The sequence below is a fragment of the Channa argus genome, chromosome 3, assembly GCF_033026475.1.
Source record: "Channa argus isolate prfri chromosome 3, Channa argus male v1.0, whole genome shotgun sequence".
Lineage (NCBI taxonomy): Eukaryota > Metazoa > Chordata > Actinopteri > Anabantiformes > Channidae > Channa > Channa argus.
The window spans coordinates 6,793,984-6,815,384 of NC_090199.1; the positions used below are offsets into that span (position 1 = coordinate 6,793,984).

The window sequence follows — 21,401 nt, forward strand, 5'->3', positions numbered from 1 at the left end:
GCAGTGCAGTGTAAACTGAATTTCGTTCAGGCCTAGATACATCCAGCAAGTTTATCCTTTACATAGTCACTGCTTGTTTTTTCAATTTGTATAATAGTTGAGATTATGATGATCACACTTAGCTGCCACTGTCACCCAGATAAGTAATCCTCCCGTCGTCAGAGTCCCGACTCCAAGTTCAAACTTATCAAGTACGAACTTGGCATACTTCTTTGTCCTCTAACCACCTTGCAAATGGACGAGACAGATGGACAGACAACCCAAAAAACATCTTTGGCCACAGCTGTTGTCAGCACTAAGACAGTGGGTTAAAATTCTGATAAATGGTTATTAGCTATCTTGCTGAGCGTTAGAGGTCATTCTCATGTGGAAACAATAAATATGAAGATAGCTTACTTTAGGGACGAGACTGGAAGACAGAAAAGTGGGAACCCCGCCTCCACCCAGTATCTAGCTGCACTGTCCTTTGTGATAACTGCTCAGCCACATCTGATTCTGATTCTTTGTTGGACATCAAATGCTGTTGGCTTTTGGTTGCATAAATTAGGATCTTCCATATTCAGGCCTTGAACACTGGACAGTTTGTCGCCGCTAGTTGTAGACAAGTGATAAAATTAGTATGTCGGAAGATTTTTGTTTGATTGAAGAACAAATGACCTATGAACAAATGGTCTTGAATTACTAAAATATCGTTAGATACAGGATTTACACAGCCTATTATTGAGTTTCTCCTTCTTTCCCCTCTCTTGAACGTAGCCTGCTGTCTTTAATATTTCAAATTAAGTTCACTTTCCTTTCACCGAACATTAATGTCCGCTGTTTAATGTTCAAGATGTTATTTCCTCCTTATCCTTCCCTGTCGTTTCTCAGCTCGTTGTCTTCATACACGCTGCCTTCTGATAGGCCTCTTGAGTCCCATAAACTTTATTGCAGCAATCTCAAGTGCAAACAGCTCATCTGTAGTCCTCTACCAAATTATGCGACGAGATCAACGATAACTGGATACAGCATTGCTTAAATATGTTTCTGCCGTGCGTCGTTATTTCGGTCAGCATCTGTACTCTATCCTCTAAAGCCGTGAACTTGGCTCCCTGAGGCTCTCGTGCCTTCAGCTTGTAAATAAAAGATGAGCCTGACAGCCTATTGTTGGGTGGTGTTCTTGTCATTATTGTGCAACGCTGGAGGCAGAGTTGATAGTGTCGAGTGCGAGAATGAGGTCAGCGTCGAAAAGGTTTTAAAATGATTCAGCGTTATTACCAACTGAAGAATGAGGAGTCATTACACTAAAAATATCTCTATGTGGTTTTAATACTGTATTTGTGCATCGTTTCTGCTTTCACAAATAACAGCATTCTTCAGATGGTTCCTTAAAGGTCAACAACACCGGTTTTCCACTTGCTTCCTGTAGCGATTGTTTGGAGAACATGTGTTAATTCATTTAAACTTCCTTTGCTATAAAAATAGCATACACCTACCATCGGCTACCATTTCCTATTTTAAAATGCATCTCTGGTGTTAGCTTAAAAAAATTATTTATTTATTTTTTAATCTTCAAAAGTTCAGATTATGAGGAGCTCTGGAAGACCAGGTCAGCCGAGACCATAACCTTTGCGTTATGAGAAACAACACATCATCTGAACTAAAAAAACAATTACTCCTGATGATGTCACCTGGAGGTGTTTATCAGCTAGACGATATTATAGTGCAGCAAAATACTAAGTCAATACTCTGTGACGTTGCCATTTTTTTTTTTTTTATTGCAGCAGTAAATCCTCAAACAACAGGAACCAGAGTTCAAATTCATACCAAGGACAGAGAGTGACTCTATGGGACGTCACTCTGTGTTACTTGTTGGAAAGGACGAGACGATTTTTTTAAAAAGAAGATGGGGGTCACTCATCTACTGAGCTGTCATGACAGCAGCACTGACCTATGCTGTGACAAGGCTTTTCAGAATCCTGAAAACAGCCTCCAAATCACCAGCAAGGCGAAAAGGCAGGGGGATCCTCATATTATGGTGCAGGAAAACAAATATTCAGCTGCAGGGGGGACATGCAAAACAAGTTCTCCTTGCAACGTGTCAAGGAGACATCACACGCTGTTTTTGAGAACATGTCTAACCTGAGACCACATTAAACCATGAAATGAATCAGTTAACCGAGGGGGAGGGCGTTATTAACACTGAGGGGCCCACTCCCATTGGCTGTCAAGCCTCCTCGTCGGGGGGGGGGGGGAGCAGGGGCGGACACCAAGAGCTCAGGTTGGGAGAAACAGCGAAGAGGAAACAGCTCAAATCAGCGCCTTTGTGACAGTGAGGCTGCAGACGCCGGAGCAGCAGCAGCAGCAATAGTGGTGGAGGAGGGACGTGCCGCGCCCTTTCTGCTCCTCGCAAACAACGCAGGTCGTTGCGCACAGGTAACAGCAGCACAAAGCACCGGAAATAAGGAAACGGTTCAAGCGCAGGTGACGGGAATAATCGACTTCAGCTTGTGGGACGTGGATGTGAAAGCTGGAAAAGAACCGCTAGTAGAAACAAAGGACAACCACTGTTTGTTTTTTGTTTTTTTTGTTGGAGTCGCTCTGTTGCGTTTGGTGTCACTTTGCGTCGGACGCGTGAACTCAGGTACAAGAGCGCGTTATTACCCAAGTGGACGAGGACTCAGATCTGGAGATACTGGATAAACGTGTTCACACACACAAGCAAAAAGGAAAAAGGTGAGTCCACGGAGTCCTGTGTGGTGCTTTACTATTATTTCTCTCTCTTGTGTAAAACGCTAGTGAATCTGAAAATGTGCGCTGTGGGGAAAGTTTGTAGTCGGTGCGTGTGCTCCTCCGGGTGGAGGTCGGAGATCCTATCACAATGTAAAGGCATCTGCACCACCTCACAGCGGTGTGTCGGGAGTGTGGACCGCTTCAGCTCCGTCAGCACGATCCTGCTCTGTGTCATACAAGTGAAACCACCTCGTGAAGAAACCCGCGCCCTTTGACCCGTGTTCTACTAAGAGGCGTTATCTTTCTTCCACTTTCCTTCAACAATGTGTTCCGTCCTCCCGTTGCTGGGTGTAACCGCAACGCACGGTCCGCCGCGAGTGGCACAAACACGGGGTTCACCGAAGTGATCCAGTTTCGACGAAGACCGTGTTTATAGACTTGAATTCAGCGTAGGCGGCTGTCACTTGTTTAATTACCTGAAAGCAATAAATCCCTGTACAGTAAACCCGCTGTCTCACACACACACACACACGGCGGTGACTCCGGTCTCTGGCTGTGGAAAAAGTTCAAATCTGCCCCAAGTCCGGCTGCGAGTCCTGACTTGATCCTGAACTGTTCAAAAAGGTGAACATTCATTATAGTGGAGTTCAGTCTAAAACACCCTCATTTGTTTTGGCATTTACATAATAAAGTAAACAATGGAGTAACTATGTAAACGTGCCTTAACTTTATGAACATTATATCAATTAAAAATCTTTTATATCTATAAGGGAATTTAAAAATTCAACTGCAATGCTATAAAACAATTTCTTTTTGTGGTACAGACCATAATGTGTCTGGAGCAGAGATGTTTTCAACATCTGAAGTGGAACTTGAATGTCTGGTTGGGTTTGTAATTCTTCTTGACTTTTGTTTTTGATCACGTAATTCCTGGTTTGAAATCAAAGTGTGATGGCGTTGACTGTTTCCCGATGGGCAGGGTTCTGGTTTCACTGTTTGTTTGTTTTTTGTTTTGTTTTTTCAAAAAGAAAAACATGTTTGTGTTGGTCACAAAATATCTTAGGTATTTTTGTACCAATAACATGTGTAATTTTATATCCGTCCGTTTTGTACAGTTAGGAATAAAAATGTGTTTGTTTAATGCAGCCAACAGCCCCAAACCAAAGATATTTACAAGGATGTGAAATTAAGTAAATCAATACATTTCCACATTTGAGATGCTGGAATTGAACAATGTTATTTTTATTTATTTTTTTTCTTGATAAGTGGGTCAGAACTGATCATTTTCCGTTCACTGGGACAGTTGAGTTAAAGCTGCGTATGAACAGATGAGAAGCTTTGTCAAAGGGCAAAGTAAAAATGCTTAACGTTAACTCACCTGTAACTTTATGCAGTGAATCTAAATCATTTGGAGGCGAGCATCAGAAAACCCAGAAGCTGGCTATTACTGAGAAACTGGACCATCGCAAAAGAACACAAAAGTCTTGGCACTTGTTTCCAAATGGGTGAAGTTACTCAGAGGTGGCGGCTAAGATTCTGAGAACGGACAGAACTTGTGTGTACAAACGGCTTTGCAGAATGTTCAGATCACTTTGGCTCTTTTTCTACTAGTCACCTTGTCCCCCATGGATTTGACAGACGCAAATGAATTAAAAACAATCTCTAATTATAGTGTTTCTGGTGTATTATAGCTACAAACTGCCTGGTTTCTATTCATAAGCAGTTCCGTGTAGTTTGCAGCACTGGGCGCAGTCAGGTATCCTGTTTTTCCTGGCAGGTCGTCCACATTGGTTTCCCTGTGCGATAACAGAGGAAGTGCCTGTGCATGAATCTGTGTGATTAAATGGTTAAAGGTAATCATTATGCAGATGACACCAAGTCAGTCCCACTGGTTGCCTGTCCAGACCTCACAGCTGGAAGGACGCGCTTTAGAGAGACCCTTAATTGAGACGGCTGTGCTCAGAATGGAGGCTCCCGAGGAGTTTGGCAGAAAGTGCGTGTGTTTACCTGGAATCTCAGCTCACAAACATAATCGACTAGTTTCAACGCGCTTGCCGATGCCTCTGATGCAGCTTGGGTCTGTGTTTGTGCGGCACAGTGCAAGTTTGCCCTCCAAAGCAGGGCTTGCTGAAGTCAATGTGCTAGGACTGCTCTTAAAGAGAGATGGGAGGAGGGAGAACGGAGTCGGGCGTGGCCGCTCTGCTAAACACCAGTTTGCATTCAAACTGGTGTTTTACTGCTGCAGCCCAGGTCTTTCACACACAAACAGAGACACATGATGCATGAAAACACACATTCGTGCAAGTGTGGTCCCCCAGGAGCCACACAGAGTAAAAGTACCACACTGGCCTGGAGTGTACCCAAAGGTTTGGGAATTGGACATGTATCTCTAAATCCAATGCAAATGCAGAGTAAACAGCAAAGGCTAAGCTAACAGACGGTCGGCTTTAGGATTTCATGGACGGACATGAGACCAGTACCAATCTCTTCCTCCAACTCTCCACCAGAAAGCAAATACACTTTTTTAAAAATGTTGGGCTTCTGTTTTAAGTGGGTCGAAATGTCATTTTCTCTCAGCTCTGTTAAGGTCATATGGTCAGGAAGTACATTTCAAATGTGTCTTTTAGTTGTTGTTGTTGTTTAAGACGGATTTTCAATACGAGGATTGATTTTTGAGAATGTTTTGAACCTCGATCCTGCCTAATTTCCTGATCAGCTAAACAGACCACCTAAGAAATTTGGCTGTGCACTTTCGGTCGGCATCTGGTTGTCGCTTCATTTTTCATCACGCACATACAGTGATGTAGTTCATGAATTCTTTCTTTTCTAAATGTCAAACTTCAAACGTTACAATACTTCTTTTGAAGTTGTGAGCTCTGGTTTGGGCTCCACCTCCTGAAAGAAATATCTGGCTATTTAGCTGCTAAAGGCTTAAATGAAATCACCAGCTAATCACAGATTGAACAGTTGGTTCATCCAACGTAGCTGGAAATGGATGTAATGAGAGGACGATGTCTCTGGGGGGGTTTGCGAAACTAATTTAGTTCTTGGTGGTTCCACATTCTGTGACTGCAGCTATGAATTTCTGCAACCTGTAGGCACGTAGTCTTTGTCTGCTTCCATCTCTATGATTAGAAATTGTGGGGACCTCAGGCTGAAATAACTAAAGGTGCAGGCGTTATATTTAGTTTTTGAAAACTGACATCAAATTGCTGCGTGTGTGTGTCTGCGTGTGCATGCACACAGATGTTCAACGCAACTATTGTGTAGTGTAGCCAATGCTTAAATAGAAGTTTTACACTTATCGTGTTTGTTTTTCTGCTCCGTTAATAGACCTGTTTATGTTACTGTTGAAAATGGTAATAGCTTTTCCGAGAAATTCCATCTTTTGGCACCAATATTTTCTCAATTAGGCAATAAATGATCAACAACACAGATCCAGACTTTATTCTGTTCCAGCAGATGTTCCTGATTTCAACTCAAAATGTATCAGACTTTTGGCACATCATCTTTGACTTTTTTTCCTTCAATGACAGATTTTATTTTATTTTTATTTTTTTTATATTAATTTAAACCACCTTGCATGGAAAAAGGGTTTGGTGCAAGTGAACAGAAATGTTTCAGATTTATTTGCGTTGCATAAACACAGGGTAGTAATCCTGCACCTGCTGATGAGATTTAAAGACACTTGGACATGCAAATAGTCAACCTGAAAGCTGCGAGGTCACCGAAAAGTCACGATGTCTTGACTGTGTGCACATATCTTTGATCTAGAAAAACATCTAAAGTGTAGGAGCACGAATGACAGTTTAAGCCGTGACGTTTTCAAGAGGAAATGGTAGACGACCACTAAGAACAGAAAGTTTTCTTTCACTTCTCTGCACATGAAGCACAACTGCGTGTTTGCGTTTTTAAATCAGTCTACACATTTGCAAGCACATACACGAATTTATTTATTGATTTTTGTTTTTTTTGTTTTTTTTTTTTTTTAATTTTTGTATGGTTTCCTGTTGAGCTAAAACCTCTTCTTGTGTTAATGTTTTACATGATTTACTGCTCTCTTGTACTTCTCAGCTGGTTCACAATGTTTCCTAATCAAATCCTTTTTCTTATCGTAGATAAGTTGTGTCTCATAGGTTTTTTTTTTTTGGTTTTTTTTTTTCAGTTTTCACATTTCTCTTCGCACACCCTTGGTAGGATAGTGGGTCACTGAGGTTTTGTGTGTGTGTGTGTTCTGCATGTTTGGATTGAGATTGAGTTACATAGCTGGATTGTGTAATTGTGAGGTGTGTCTCTGCTGTGAGGGAGCTGCTCTGCTGTTTCCATTGTTGAGAGCGTTGAACTTGGAGTTGACTGCACTGTTTTGGTGTCGCCGTGCTGCGCTGGCTTTCACTGGGAAATGAGGGTGTGGGTGTCTGTGTATGTGTGACAACAGTGCTGTAGAGTCAAAATGCACCATGTGACCTGTGCTAGTTTACTGTAAATGGAGGATTAAAGCCGGTTGTTGTTGTTGTTGGCCACATTTTGAACGTGTGTCTTGAAGCGAAGGCTGCGTTCTGCCCTAAGCTGTGGTTGCTTTTAATTACAGCATCAGTCAAACAGCCTTGCGTTTTTCCTGTTGCGACTTGTGGAGGCTGTGTAGATGTTTGTCATTGAGCTCAGTAGATAATAATACGATAATGTTCACATCTCATTCTAATCAAGGTTGTCTGGTTTAAGTAGCTCCAAATTCTGCGGGATTGTGCTTTCCTGTTGTTTAAAATTGAGGCAAAGCTAAGTCACGTGGCGCTGGTGATTTGCAGATCGATCTAAAGCTCGATAAACAGCACAAATGGTGGCGGCAGCGTTTGCGATGTTCTTTTTATTAGTCTGATTAAATACAAGTGCAGACTCAAATGTAACACAGAAATTCTTGTGTCGCACTTTGAGAAATGGCATTGTTCCCTGATTTAAAGTGATGTCTGTGTTTGCCTCTTTAACTTTCACACTTTCTCACTTCGCCATTTAGATTTATTTTTAAATGGATAAATTGCCTTTTTATGCATCGGCCGACATCGATTAACCTAAAGGGAACACTGAAATATTTAGGACCTTTTTTATTGGTTAGGTGGATCTTTGACTCCTGCAGTTTCTCCCATTCTTTTTTTTTTTTTTTTTTTTTTTTTTTGTAGATCCTCGAGCTCCATCAGGTTGGATGGGGGTCGTCTGTAAATGGTCATAAAAGTCTCTACGTTGACGTTTTGTGGGGTTTGTCCTGGCTTTGGCTGTGAAAAGGCGAGCGGTATGATAACCAGCTGGCCATCAGTGACTGCTGTAAAGGTCTGATGGATGAAGTGCTGCTGTGATATTTGTTGTTCTGGCAGGTTCTTCATCTCTGCAGAACATTTCTGAAGTTTAGTTTGTGACCCTTGGTTTCTTGATCAAGATCTGTCCCCCCCACCGTTAATCAGTTTGGCTGCATGGCAACCTTCAGGGAGAGTCCTTCTGGTCCAGGCTAAATCCATTTGACGGTTATTGAAACCAATGTCCTCCTGGGAACACCACAAGCTGTAGGAGTGGTTTTGTGCCATTTCCCTGGTCTGTTCATCACGAGGCTGTTCCTTTCTGAATACAGCTACAAAGTATCAACTCATAAACAAGCTGACTTGACTTGTCAGATCATTAGATAAATTGTTGTAAAGGTCAGCGGAAAGTTCTTTGAGGGAACTTTTTGTATTGACGTGGGTGTGTGTGTGGGTGTGTGTGTGTGTGTGTGCCTTCTAACCTTGGTTAAACTGGTTCAGTTTGCTGCTGATGGACTTCCGTCAAGTTCTTAACTCATTTCAGAGAAAATGCAAGCAAATGGAATCCACGCCACCAAAATTTGAGCTGCCACCACAAAAGGTGTCAATACTTTTTGTACACGAGTAACGAGTCAGCTTTACTTGTGTATTTTATTTTTGTAAAATTTAAAAGTGTGTGTGTGTGTGTGTGTCCAAGAGGTTACACAAACTCATTAAGAGTTTTTCCATCTGCAACACTAGCGTTTCATGATATGTCAATACTGATGTCTAATAATAAAATATTGTAATCCTTGTTATGATTGTTGTTTACATTCAGCCCGCTGTGCTTTTCCATGTTGCATAAATATTCACACTGTAAATTACACACTGTACATTTGTAATATTTCCACTGTATAACTTGGAACAAGGTAAGTCGTGTTCCAACAGTAGTTCTGCAGTCGGTGACTGTGACTAAAGTGCTGGCACATTGTCTTCCTTTTTGAAAATACCTAATTTTGTTTGTTTTTATGTTTTTGGGTTTGAAGAAGTTTGACTGGACAGCTGTATGGGCAGCCCGACATCAAACAGGATCTCTCCAGCCCTCACCTGATGGCATGCCCATCAACTCCGTCCCACCATCGAGGCTGACTCTGAATGCCGCCCTAGTCCATCCCTCCCGCTCCCTGACTGCAGCGGCGCTCTCCCCTCCGTCCTCTTCATCTCTTCTCTCAGCCCACATCCCAAAAAGATCCCAAGATGGTCGCGGTAACTGACAAAGGGAAATGCTACTGGAACGAAACCATCAAATATTTCTATGAGGCCAGTGGCAAGAACATTAGCGACCACTGGAGCAAGCGGGACTATGTGATCGTCTCCCTGGGCATGACTGTTTGCTTCATAGTCATCTTTTCCAACCTTTTGGTGATGGGGGCCATTGTGAAAAACAGACGCTTTCATTATCCCATCTACTACCTTCTCGGTAATCTGGCCGTGGCAGACCTCTTTGCAGGTACACTTGTTTTATTAATGTAGCATCTGCTTTTACAAATTATCTTCATACACATCAAACAAAGGGCCTATTCAAGCTGAACTGGAACATTGTTTGTATTTTTTTGTTAATGAAATTTTAGTGTGTAAGAGACCTGTTTCGTTTGGCTGAGGTTTAACTGCAGTTGGGTTTTGGAGTACAGGTACAAAAAGCATTTAAGTGATGGAACAGGCAGGTTTTATGCAGTTTCACAGTACAGATGTGCTGCAGCCAGTGACCAGTAGCTGGAATTAACAAATGATATGAGTCGCTTCGTTAAGGCTTGATGACACTCTGTCCATCTTCAGACATTCAGTATTCACCTGTACGTGACAAAATGTTTGCTTGCATTTTAGACAGATACAAATGTTTTTTTTTTTTTTTTTTTGGTAGTGTCTCATTTAAATTCTTCTTCCCAGGTGTCTCCTACCTACACTTGATGTTTCATACTGGTCCCTGGACCATTAAGCTGTCCGTGCCACAGTGGTTTGTGCGACAGGGGCTGATCGACACCAGTCTAACAGCCTCGGTCCTCAACCTCCTGGCTGTGGCGGTTGAGCGTCACCAAACCATCTTCAACATGCAGCTGCACAGCAACATGAGCACCCGGCGGGTTTTCATCATCATAGTCTTCATCTGGTTGGTGGCAATAATCATGGGCCTGATTCCCACAATGGGCTGGAGCTGTGTGTGCAACCTGGAAAGCTGCTCCACCATGGCGCCGCTGTACAGCCGCAGCTACCTGGTGTTCTGGGCCGTCCTCAACCTGCTGACCTTCTCCATCATGGTGGCCGTCTACACCCGCATCTTCCTCTACGTGAGGCACAAGAGCAAGCAGATGTCGCAGCACACCTCCCAGATGAGACACAGGGAGACGGTGTTCAACCTGATGAAGACGGTCTCCATGATCCTGGGTGAGCGCGCACACACACACACACACACACACACACACACACACACACACACACACACACACACACAATTGCTTAAAGGTTCCTAAGAATGCAACAATCTGAATGAAAGGACTTGTGTAAACCTTAACAATGTGATCAGCTGTTAAATTTTATGCGTGTAAACACCTGATCTGATCGTTTTCTGTCACGTTGGGATGGCATGATGACTTTCTTTGTTATTCTTGATGAGCTTGAACTCCTCTTGCATTATTTCCTAATGAAGATGAGCAGCTGAAACCCACATGCCGTTTGTTCGTCTCGGCCGTTGCCTTGAAGCCAGTGATGTTTCCGGCAGATGAAACACTTCAGGCTTGTTTAAAGAAAATAAATTTAAAAAAAAATCCCATTTTCTTCAAGTGCTTAGAAAGTACGGTGGAATCTCTAATCGGAGTGAATTCAATTTGATTTAAGGAATTTTGACCAAATGACCACAGAGTATGTTGCATGTTGTTTTTTTTCTACTGCACTTGGACTTTTCCTAAAAGAGTATTTAATAAGAGAACTCTGTTAACCAAGCTTTATATGACATATAATGACATGGCATAAATGTATTTCTTTCCTTTTGACTATGATTTATTTTAACAACTATCTGCTTACGATATGAATCTGATAATCAGAATCTCATTTAGATTTTTCTCTCAATTATTATTATTTTTTTTATTACGCACTTTACTAAAGGAACCAAAGAATCTCACTCGCTGTCAGCTGCTTTTAATTCATTTATTAATATTATTTTAGTCCTCAGACGTTTGGCAGCGCTGGATTCTTGAATTAATATTTCTAAATGTATGCACTTGGTATGTCTGACCTGACCTCACAATGACCTCGGTAGTTCTGGAGCGATAACCTCCAACTGTTTGGGGTCATTAAATCACATAGTCTGCTCCTTTTTCAAAGCATCTGGTTAAACTTGGTAAAGACTGCACAGGATCACCCTTGATACACCTTTTCACCTTTTCTCTTTAATAGTGAAGAACTGTCATCAAACAATAGACCTTTTCACACACACAAGCTAAACTCTCATTCGTGTCTCCAGGATTGTGCAGTGTGATCAGTTTGGCCGACAGTAGTGTCGTGTTGTGCATGGAAATATTGGAATCATCACTTTCCACTTCAACCCCACAAAGAAAGAAAGATAAAACAGTGAAATGTCTCCTTGTAAGACAAAGTGCTGACCTTTTTTGGGGGGGGAGGGGGGGGTAAGCAGCATGACCTGAACTAGCACAGACCTTCCACTACATTTACACAGTGCTCATTTAATTGTACAGGATATAATGGCTCCAAACAGGAAAATCCTAATTTTCACAGACCAAACTAACACGACCGCAGACACTGAAAAGCTGGGAAGGCACTAACAAGCTGCCATCCACGCTTCACGTTTAGCTTGTCTGTACTTGTTGAAGCGGCCTTTACCTCTGCGACACACACACACACACTCCTTTCCTCCTCCTCCTCCTCTTCCTCCCACCGATTCCTCTTGTTTTCAGATGAACTAGCCGTGCTCCCTTCACTCCTCTAGCCTCCCCTGCTTCTGCCCTCACATTTTGAACTTTTGATTAAATTCCTCACAGTTTTACACACACACACACACACACAAAAACATTGCACATCTTTTTTATCCGTTGCTCAGCGCCCAGGATTCGGCACCTTTGGCATGTGAGGAGGACAAGGAAACCCCTGAGCATGTCCTGACAGGGAGTGACATGGCTGCGTTGACTGTGACAGAGAACCGGCCATAAAACGCTACTGAGAGTGTGTGTGTGGGGTGTGGTGGGGGGGGTGTGGGGGTGTGTGTGTGTGTGTGGGGGGGCTGTTATCACACAGTTCTGAGAACTGACTTTCACCTTGAAGGAACATTTTTTTTTTTCACTGCAAACTGAGGGCACACTGGTTTAGTCCTCATGGTTATAAATTGTCATTCGAGTGTTAGAGCGGATGTGGGTTTCAGACGTGCTATTTCAGGTCGAACGTATAGTTGAGATTATGGTGAAGGGCTGAGGAATGCACTACACATTGAGGGTGTTACCACAATATGTTCACATTCCCTCTGTAGCTTGTAGTGTATGTGTGCATATATTAGTGCTGAACGTGCTGTGAACGTGTGTACATAATGAATTCCTGAGCTGCATAATCGACTATTATGATAATGAAATCTGAGCATCCAGACTAAACTCGGTGCACATGCTAAAATGGTGTGTGTGTGTGTGTGCGTGCACACGGGCATGTGCGTTGTCCACAGAGGAATGTACAGTACATTCCCTCTTTCCCTTATCAACCTCCTACTTTGTCACATTCTTTACAGATGTTAATGTTCCTTCCATTGAGTAACTGCTGTTTTTTTTTTGTTTTTTTTATATCTGCAACTGCGACATTAATTTCCAGTGTTCTTGCAACTCTTCTAATGACTGCACATGACCTTGATATCCCCTCCCTCTCCTCCCATCGCCCTGTTGTTCCTCCCTCTGCAGGCTGCTTTGTGATTTGCTGGACGCCCGGCCTGGTCTTGCTGCTCCTCGATGGCGTGGGCTGTAAGAAGTGCATGGTGTTGCTCTACGAAAAGTACTTCCTGGTGCTGGCTGAGGTCAACTCCTTCTTCAACCCCATCATCTACTCCTTCAGGGACAACGACATGAGGAGGACCTTCAAGCAGATCCTGTGCTACCCGTTCCGCGGGGAGGGCGACCAACAGGGGAACTCCGGAGTTCAATTTAAAACCCTGGAGCAAGAGGTACTGTCTGAGAGCAATGGAGGCACCGTCCGCAGTGACAAACAAAACAACCACTCGCACTAAGTACAAGTGATAACGAAAGCAAGAAGCGACACAGACTTGTAGACAGATGATTATCTGCTCACCATATACAGCACGGCCAAGAGTCAAAAGCTTTAAAATTATGCAATGATAAACTGACAACCTGGTCGACTTGACGGCGTAATGCTATGTTTAAATGCAACTCGTTATTTTAAAATTGAAAAGAAATATTGTTCTGATTGAAAAACCAACAATGCAACATGCTTAACTTTTTGTTTCTTTCTTTTCTTTTTCTTTTTTTTAAAAACCTATTTGAAGGATGCCTTCAATTTTCTATTTAATCATATTTCCATCACCACACAGACACTAAAAGCCACAGTAGCAGCCTCTGTTCATCTTATTGTCCAAGAAAGGATTAAATGAAATTAAATTGGCCACATTGTTGGTTTTTAGTGCCTGGATGGTGATTGTTGAAAATATGACTAACGAAGACAATGTCAGTTATCCTTCTAAAGCAGCATCAAGTTAAATTGTGACTGGCATTGCTCGCAGTGATGAAGCTACAGACAAATATCACGAGTCTCCAGCTTCTTTAGAGATTTATAAGTGGGTCCAGCTCACAGTTTAGCTGTGCTGTGTGCATTTGCTTTGCTCTTGCTGTTGTGTTTTTTTTTTTTTTTTTTTTTTTTAATTTGCTGTATTGTTTTTTTTTTGTTTGTTTGTTTTTTTTGTTTCTTTTATTTGCTGCTAAAAGAGCAGTGTAAATATTGGACTTGCTGTCTCCACGTAAGAGCTAAAGTTGCTCAAAACTGCTGGATGTGTACACGAGCAGCTGTTTGTGAAGCCATATGAACTTAAAGGCAGCCAGATGCTAATGTGGGGATTTATGGTATAAATTAAATTACTGGTTCATATTTTATAGCCAGACAGCAAATGGTCAGTCGGCGTCAAAGTGAGTACAGTTAAAGTTGTATTTTTTTTTTTTTTCCTTTTTTACGCCGCGAGAACAAACGTAAACAAATCTATTGTACTTTTAGGTGCTCGGAGAGTCCACGATTGCCAAGTGTAACAATGTGGAACATTAAACCTCTAAATCCAAATGGCCCTGCAGTATCACAGTGTTGAGCGATGCCAGAGAATAATCTTCTGACTTTAGAGATGTTTCAAATGGTCAACAGCTCTGTTGTTGACGTCACCGTCAGTCTGTCATCTGTGTGGATCCTTCTTTCCATTTCCGTTTTTTTAAGGGATTTCTATTAGTACATGCAAATTTAGCGGCTTTGATTTTGAAAAGTAACGGTGCAACGGAGACATTTGAAACACATCTCGCATGCAAACGCATCACGTTGTCGCTTTATCAGTTTGTGTTTGCACAACCATAAGCTCGCTCTCACCCCCCCTTTTGCTGTTTTGTGCGCGCTCTCTCATTATCTTGCTCTGTGGTCTCCCATGTTTGCCAATTCATTTCAGGCTTGTCTGATCACTGGCTACTACCTGTTTTTGCTCGATCAGTTCTCCACCAAACATAGTCAGCATTGGTGACTTCATGCATGCAGAAGTGCACAAATATGCAGTCATTCTGTGTTGATGTCAAACTTCTCATGTGGCAAAATATAGCTAGACGTCGAGCAGAGCGACCCTTGATCAAACTTAAATCTAAAATTAGCTTTTAATGGTCAGTTTCTTATGGTTTTAACAGGGTTATTACCAGTTTCCTTATGCAGTCACTTTTACTTGGTGCAACATTTTCTGTGTGTGTGTGTGTGTGTGTGTGTGTGTGTATGTGGTCTCTTTTTGTGGATTTGTGTACATGCAGATCTTGTCTGTTATTGAGGTCAGACGTTGGTTAAGTAAAGCTGAATGAAGATGATTAATCCAGTGCATTCGTTTCCGCTCTGTGCTGCTACAGGAGAATAAACCGTGATTCATGCAATTTAAGTTTTAAATGTTTGGCATTTATGGATAATCATGAATGATATACCTACTATAAGGGAATTCCATTACAAAAAGCTATTAAAGGGATGACAGTATATTTTCTTTCAGATTTTAAATGATCTAAATACTGATACTTTCATTATAGCCCAACTGTTTCTTGTTTTGAAAGTTCAGAAACCTTTTTTATATTATTTTTGTACAAACGTGTCGCAACAAATATGAATAAATGCATACATTTGCCTGCACCTGTGAGTTCTTTGGTCACGTCTGTCTGCTGCCTGTTTCGCCCGCTTGTCTTGTGATAACTGGTGAAATTAGCATTTGGATTCATGTCAAGATGTGTGGAAACACCGACTTTGGTATAAACATGTTTTTCATTTCGTTTTCTATCAGCTGGTTTTGCTCTCTTTACTAGTTTGAACATGACTAACCTGTTTTCTCCTCGTTCTTTTTCCACTTCCTGCCTCCGCTGCTCCTATCCCCATTCCTGATATTATTCAAAAAAAAAAAAAAAAATGTTTGTTCCCCCCTGTTCCTGATTCTTTTCCTCATTTCAAACCTCGCCTCATACTTTTTGTCTGTCTCTCCACCTCTGTCTGTAGAACTGTAAGTCTCGTAAGGCTCCGCTGACAGAGATGAGCAATGGAGAGCTTATCACCCACAGAGGCTCAGAAGACATGCCTGCGTCTTCAGAAAACTGGAGTTAACTTGCCTTCTGTCCCGCAGAAGACATGCATATACACACAGTCAGAAGATCTGTGTTTGCATAAACAAGACATAAAACCGGCCTCTCTTCAGCCCGTAAACTGCTGCGACAGGGTCAAAAACTGTTTATTCTGTAAGGAAACATCGGATCTTACGTCCTCTGCCAGTGGACAAAGGCTAGTGTCTGATAAAGCTGAGTTGCTCGTTAGACAAAGACGAACTGATTCCTTCCAATGTCAGGTGACCAACATGATGGTGGAGGCATCCACAGAAGGCTCCTCTGCTCTCCATCACTGACCTGCAGCAGACCTGGGGAAGAACATTTGTCATCGGTGGGTTATTTACACCACTCGGGGATGTAGGCGAGCTTGTTTCATGCTTGGATATAAACAACCTGCCAGTGTTTGTCCTTAGAGGGAAGAAGCAGCAGTCAAGTGTGGGGGGGGGGGAAGGGTACTGAGCAAGCAGTGCTGTTAGCAGTGGGTGAAATAAGTGACTGTGTGTGAACGGAAACATCAGAAATGTGTCCTTGATGGAGAGTCAGCAAGTAATAAGGCCACAAATGGTTTAAGTGTGTGTGTGTGTGTGTGTGTGTGTGTGGCAGCTGAAACTAATGTAGTTTAATACAACAGTTCTCCATTCATCTTTTAGTTTTCAAGTTGTGTTGATTCGACTGTGCAAACCTCCTGTTGAACGTAACTTAAAGAGCTGTGTGTCGGTTACACTACTTTAACTGATGTACCCGGGTCACAAACCAAATCTTTTTTTAAAATTATTATAAAATTTGAGTTGGCACCTCCATTAACTCTGAAGGGAGCGTTTATGATTAAACTGCATTAGCTTTCACTGAGTCAAAGTCAGAGGCCACTTGTCACCACAATAGAAAGTGGTTATACGTGACGGGTTTTTCTTTTTTAAATAGTTCACCTGTGGTTTATTGCTTAGTTGTTGGCTTGTTAAAAAAAAAAAAAAAAAAAAAAAAGAGATTGTGTAACTGTCTTAGTGTTCTTACAGGCCAAAATCCACCTGAGGACTGACGCTGCTGCTGCTGCTGCTTTTTACTCAAACGGCTTAAGCAACTTCGAGTGGCATGAATGTTACTGCATTTATTGGATTGTTTCATTTTTAGAATTAAAAGGAATAAACTGAAGACCTGATTGATTATTGCACTGAAAGAGCCCTTTTTAACAGGCTATGTGAGTAACTGCAGTTGTGATACAACTTTTTAAGTCAGAAACCCTGCGGGCCGTTATCGGCTTATATATTAGGTGAATGTTAGGATTAACCAAAGGGCTAAGTACGCTGAAGGGGAACGGACACAAACCAAATGGACTGTTTCAAATCTGTCTTGTTCACTGCTAATCCAAATGAAAGTCTCAGTTAGAATTTATGACTCTGTTTTGAAGTTTTGCTGTAAAGATTTAAAGCCATTGAATGTGTTGGACCTTTTTTAACTTTCACAATGTGGGAAAAGATGCAGATTTATTCATTTGCATCCCATCACAATTTACTTTTGTTTGTATCGTAAATGTCAAAGTACACAATATGTATATATTTTAATACTATAAGCTGTACTTTGCTTGAGATTTTACTATATTTTGTCATCACTCTGTCACTGCTGTGTTTGCATGTACAGGAAATTGTGCCGGAATGACCCGACATTTCTTTGCAAAGTGGGAGTGATTGAAAACTTTTTATTTATGCTCATGTTATGGTACAGTATTTGTCCTCAGGGCCAACCCCAGACAGAGAAATAAACATTTTTTTTATTAGAATCCAGAGAAATGTTGTCCCTTTGTGTTGGGCACGAGTGTGTGTGCATGTGAGATCAGTGATGTGAAGCTTCGTGATAAATAGTTTGCTGCTGCTTATTGATACTGTTGAGCGAAATGACACCAGGTTGTTTCTTGGAAAGAATCTTTATTGCTGTAAAAACTTAAATTATAATTTTTTTCTTTTTTTTTTTCTATGGTTTCCCAGTCCGATTCAAGCTTCTTTCTCCCCAGACTTTCCATTTGCTTTTGATCCTGTGGGGCGAATGGATTTCAAGATGTCGTTGAGTTTCTTTTTAGGCACCCGTGTCTCAGCTTTTCCACTGATTTCCTCCTTGTCTTCCTTTGTTTCCTTCAGGCTCACAGGAACAACTTTAGTAGATTCCTTAGAGAATTTCTTTTTTATCTGCTCTCCTATTTTTCCCAGCCCTCCTCCATCTTTCTCCTCTGTCGGCGGAGCAGTCTGAATGGAGTCCTTCCTTACGTTACCAAGAGAGAGTGTTTTCAGCGAGATCGGCGCTTTCTTGTCTGTTGTCAGCGAGGATCTCTTCTGGGAAGGCTTTTTCTTTCTCAGGTTATTCCGGTTCACTTTATCCAGAGGCAGAAGACTCTTCTTCTTGGGTTTCTTACTGGGTAGCGCCCTCCTCAGGTGTTTCCAGGCTTTGTTCAGAGGTGACTTCTTCTTTTTCTTTCGCCATAAAAAGATTCTTTTAAAGGAGGAGCCGCCCATATTCGGTTGTACCTATAAGAGGGGAAGAACATAATCGACCTGAACCTGAGGATTGTTCTGGAACAAAGTTTTTTTTATTTTATTTTATTATTTTTTTTTTTTTTGTCTTTTCCACAGCTGAAGGACCCATGAAAAGTACACCATAGGTCTATGAACAGATTTTTTATTTTTTTCATTTTATTTATTTATTTAAAATTGAGGAAGATGATTTTAAAATGTAAAATGAGAATTCTACCATATAAATATCAGGTACATGCGTTTTTCTTTAAATATCAGTGCTCTAAATTCACACTTGTTGCGATTACATTTCACAACTGTAAGCTACGAATGAAACCTAAACTATGGCCATAACTTTTATATAAAATCATATTCAGTACTAGAATAAATGCATCAGAAAACACAATGAAATGAAATCAGAAATGGCAAAAGTTCACCACAAACCAAACAAGACATATGACTTACATTTTTCTAACACTCAAAATAATAATTACCAACACCTAAAAGCTGCTTGGAAAATATTACAGCATTTTTTTTCTGTTTTATCTATGGAAAATATCTATATCTATCTATCTCTCTATAGATAGATATCTAACGAGATATATAGATAAATATCTTTTCAATTTCACAACTTAAAAAGACCTTGGAAGTAACAAAGTTTATGAATACCAAAATAAAACGATACAATTTCATGTAAAAACTAGAACCTGGTTAAATAGCATGAGGACAAACCATACTGTTAATATTAAAAGAAATACGAGTCTCGAGGACTTTTATTACAAATCAGTAAAAGGCTACAGACGAAGAAAAACATAAGGTTTAAGCTCACATCAAGGTTCGTACTAAATTCAGTATTAGAAGTTAATTTCCACCCAAAACGGACTAAACACAAGCTAAACCCCAATGTGAGCGACGAGCTGAAGTTTACATGTGCTCATGTACACAAACACACAGAAGAGTACATACACACCTTGTGTCCTCGGAGCTTAGTTTGTTGTCGACTTCGCTGAGATCCAGCCTAAATAAAAGAACCTCGTGGTAACGTTTGCCATCCTGTAAATGGCAAATGGATTAGATCAGAAAGCATGTTAACGCTAAGCCATTTATTTATTTATTTCCGTGATTCTTTAAGGTCAGTCAGCAAACTGGAAAAACCAAACAGGTTCTGTTGCATTCTCCCTGGGTGGCACTGAAAGTGTTTGCTGGATGAAATACACACCAATGTTTACTTCTTAAAGTCGGAGGACATGCACGACTGTGTATATGGAAAATCATTTCAAAGACGTAATGTAAACAATATCTCCAAATGTAGGTAATTGTTGCACAGCAGTCAAAGCATCGAAGTTACTATAAACATTACCAATTCAAGTGTTGCTAAAAGTTAAGACGCCCGATACCTGAAATCGAAGCAGCCAAACTAAAATCCATTATTTGATTATTTACACTTGAGCCTTTCTGGATATGAGATATACACTATATTGCCAAAAGTATCCGCTCACCTGCCTTTAGACCCATATGAACTTTAGTGACACCCCATTCTTAATCCATAGGGTTTAATATGAAATACTTAATACACAGTGCTCGCAGTCTTCGCTCTAATTCATCCCAAAGGTGTTTTATCGGGTTGAGGTCAGGACTCTGGGCCAGTGAAGTTCTTCCACACCAAACTCACTCATCCATGTCTTTATGGACCTTGCTTTGTGCACCTGAATTCATTTATTTGGATGGGTGAGCAAATACTTTTGGCAATATAGTGTAGGTCCACAAGAAGTGCTGATCACAAGCAGACCAGAGGGCCCTGTTACCTTTCCATCGCTCATCGCTGAAAAAGGGCTTTATAGCTACATTCTGATTATATTGTTCTGTGGCTGGATCAAGTCAATATTTAGCATGATGACAAATTTCTGTTGTACACGCTTTAGTTAATACATGAGCTGAGATTCTTTTTGTTTGTTTGTGATAAATTCAGGAATATTTTCAATAACTTTACTATAAGAAACTGCCTGTAGAATTTACAGTAATTACCTGGAAACAAAGTCTTGCAAAGTTTGCACGTAATTATTGTAAGAAGAATTATACAACTGGATATACAGCATTTACAATTACAGGAATATGTTGCTTACTTACAGAAATGACTAATGAATTGCAATCTACTGTCCTACTTTATCTTGTGTTCTATTAAAATGCGAGAAATTACCTGGCAGCTAAAGTTGCCAGTAAATTGTTGCTAATAGTTCACAAAAAAATATGTTAATTTTTGCTTCTCACATTAGCAGCTTTTACAACATAATCATCCAGTGTAATCTGAAATCAACACTGCAAAAAAAAAGTCCTCATACATTGTACAGTGTATGAATTATTCCCAAAGCCATTAGACTCCACTTGCCTGAAGAGAAAGGGGGCACGAAGATTGACTGACTGTTGTTTTTGTCTTGTGCACTTTGCCGTCTTGGAACCACTGGTTGCATTTGTTTCCAGTGAAATATCTAAAAATTATGACAAAAATGATCACAGCTATTCTACATGACAGCAAAATCCATACGCGTATACAAGACATTTGCCCTGAACAAACTGAAAATTGGCCCTGTCCAAGCTAAAGCAGGAAGTAGCTCTGCAACAAAGAAATGTGGAGTTTTTAAGAGTTAAAGGGATAAACTGACTTTTGTGTCACAAGACTGTATGAGTTACTAACAATAGTGATGTAGTTTTATCAACCTAAACTCTGGTTGGACATTTCTCAGCCAGCCTCAGCTCGCATGGACGACAGCAGCATCAAACAACGTCACCATTTGGTAACCATTCCTTAATATGTTGTTGTCGAAGTTTGCTGCTGCTGCTGCTGATGATGTGGAAATGTTGGGAATTTTCTAACCACATTACTTCTTTGAAACTGTTCTAAGGCTCCCTAATATCCAAATGAACACACCTACCCATATATAAAGCTTCGTGCAGACCTCGTACAAATGTTAGAACAAGTCCATTTCAGCTCGATTCAATTCAAAATCTTTCAATTCAAAACCCTAAATGAGCAGAGTTTCACAGTTTATCTTCATGTTAAA

At 40.9% G+C, this 21,401-nt stretch overlaps 1 protein-coding gene and 1 long non-coding RNA gene across 3 annotated transcripts; one reads left to right on the top strand and one right to left on the bottom strand.

The window, feature by feature from the left end:
- The first annotated feature begins 2,272 nt into the window (after positions 1 to 2,272).
- LOC137123748 (lysophosphatidic acid receptor 2-like) lies at positions 2,273 to 17,618 on the top strand. Of its 2 annotated transcripts, none has more exons than XM_067497936.1 (5): positions 2,273 to 2,715; positions 9,020 to 9,483; positions 9,921 to 10,415; positions 12,923 to 13,182; positions 15,741 to 17,618. In XM_067497936.1, the coding sequence occupies exons 2-5, from the start codon at positions 9,231 to 9,233 to the stop codon at positions 15,843 to 15,845; spliced, it is 1,113 nt and encodes a 370-aa protein (XP_067354037.1). In that variant the 5' UTR covers positions 2,273 to 2,715; positions 9,020 to 9,230; the 3' UTR covers positions 15,846 to 17,618. The 2 variants fall into 2 exon arrangements, with proteins under 2 accessions (XP_067354037.1, XP_067354038.1); XM_067497937.1 differs by having other exon boundaries at positions 2,276 to 2,415.
- A 128-nt stretch (positions 17,619 to 17,746) lies between these two features.
- On the bottom strand, positions 17,747 to 20,890 carry LOC137123752 (uncharacterized). The gene is made up of 2 exons (XR_010913883.1): positions 19,313 to 20,890; positions 17,747 to 18,357 (listed from the first exon to the last, which is right to left on the bottom strand). It is a non-coding gene; the product is annotated as an uncharacterized lncRNA (long non-coding RNA).
- Positions 20,891 to 21,401: the final 511 nt, after the last annotated feature.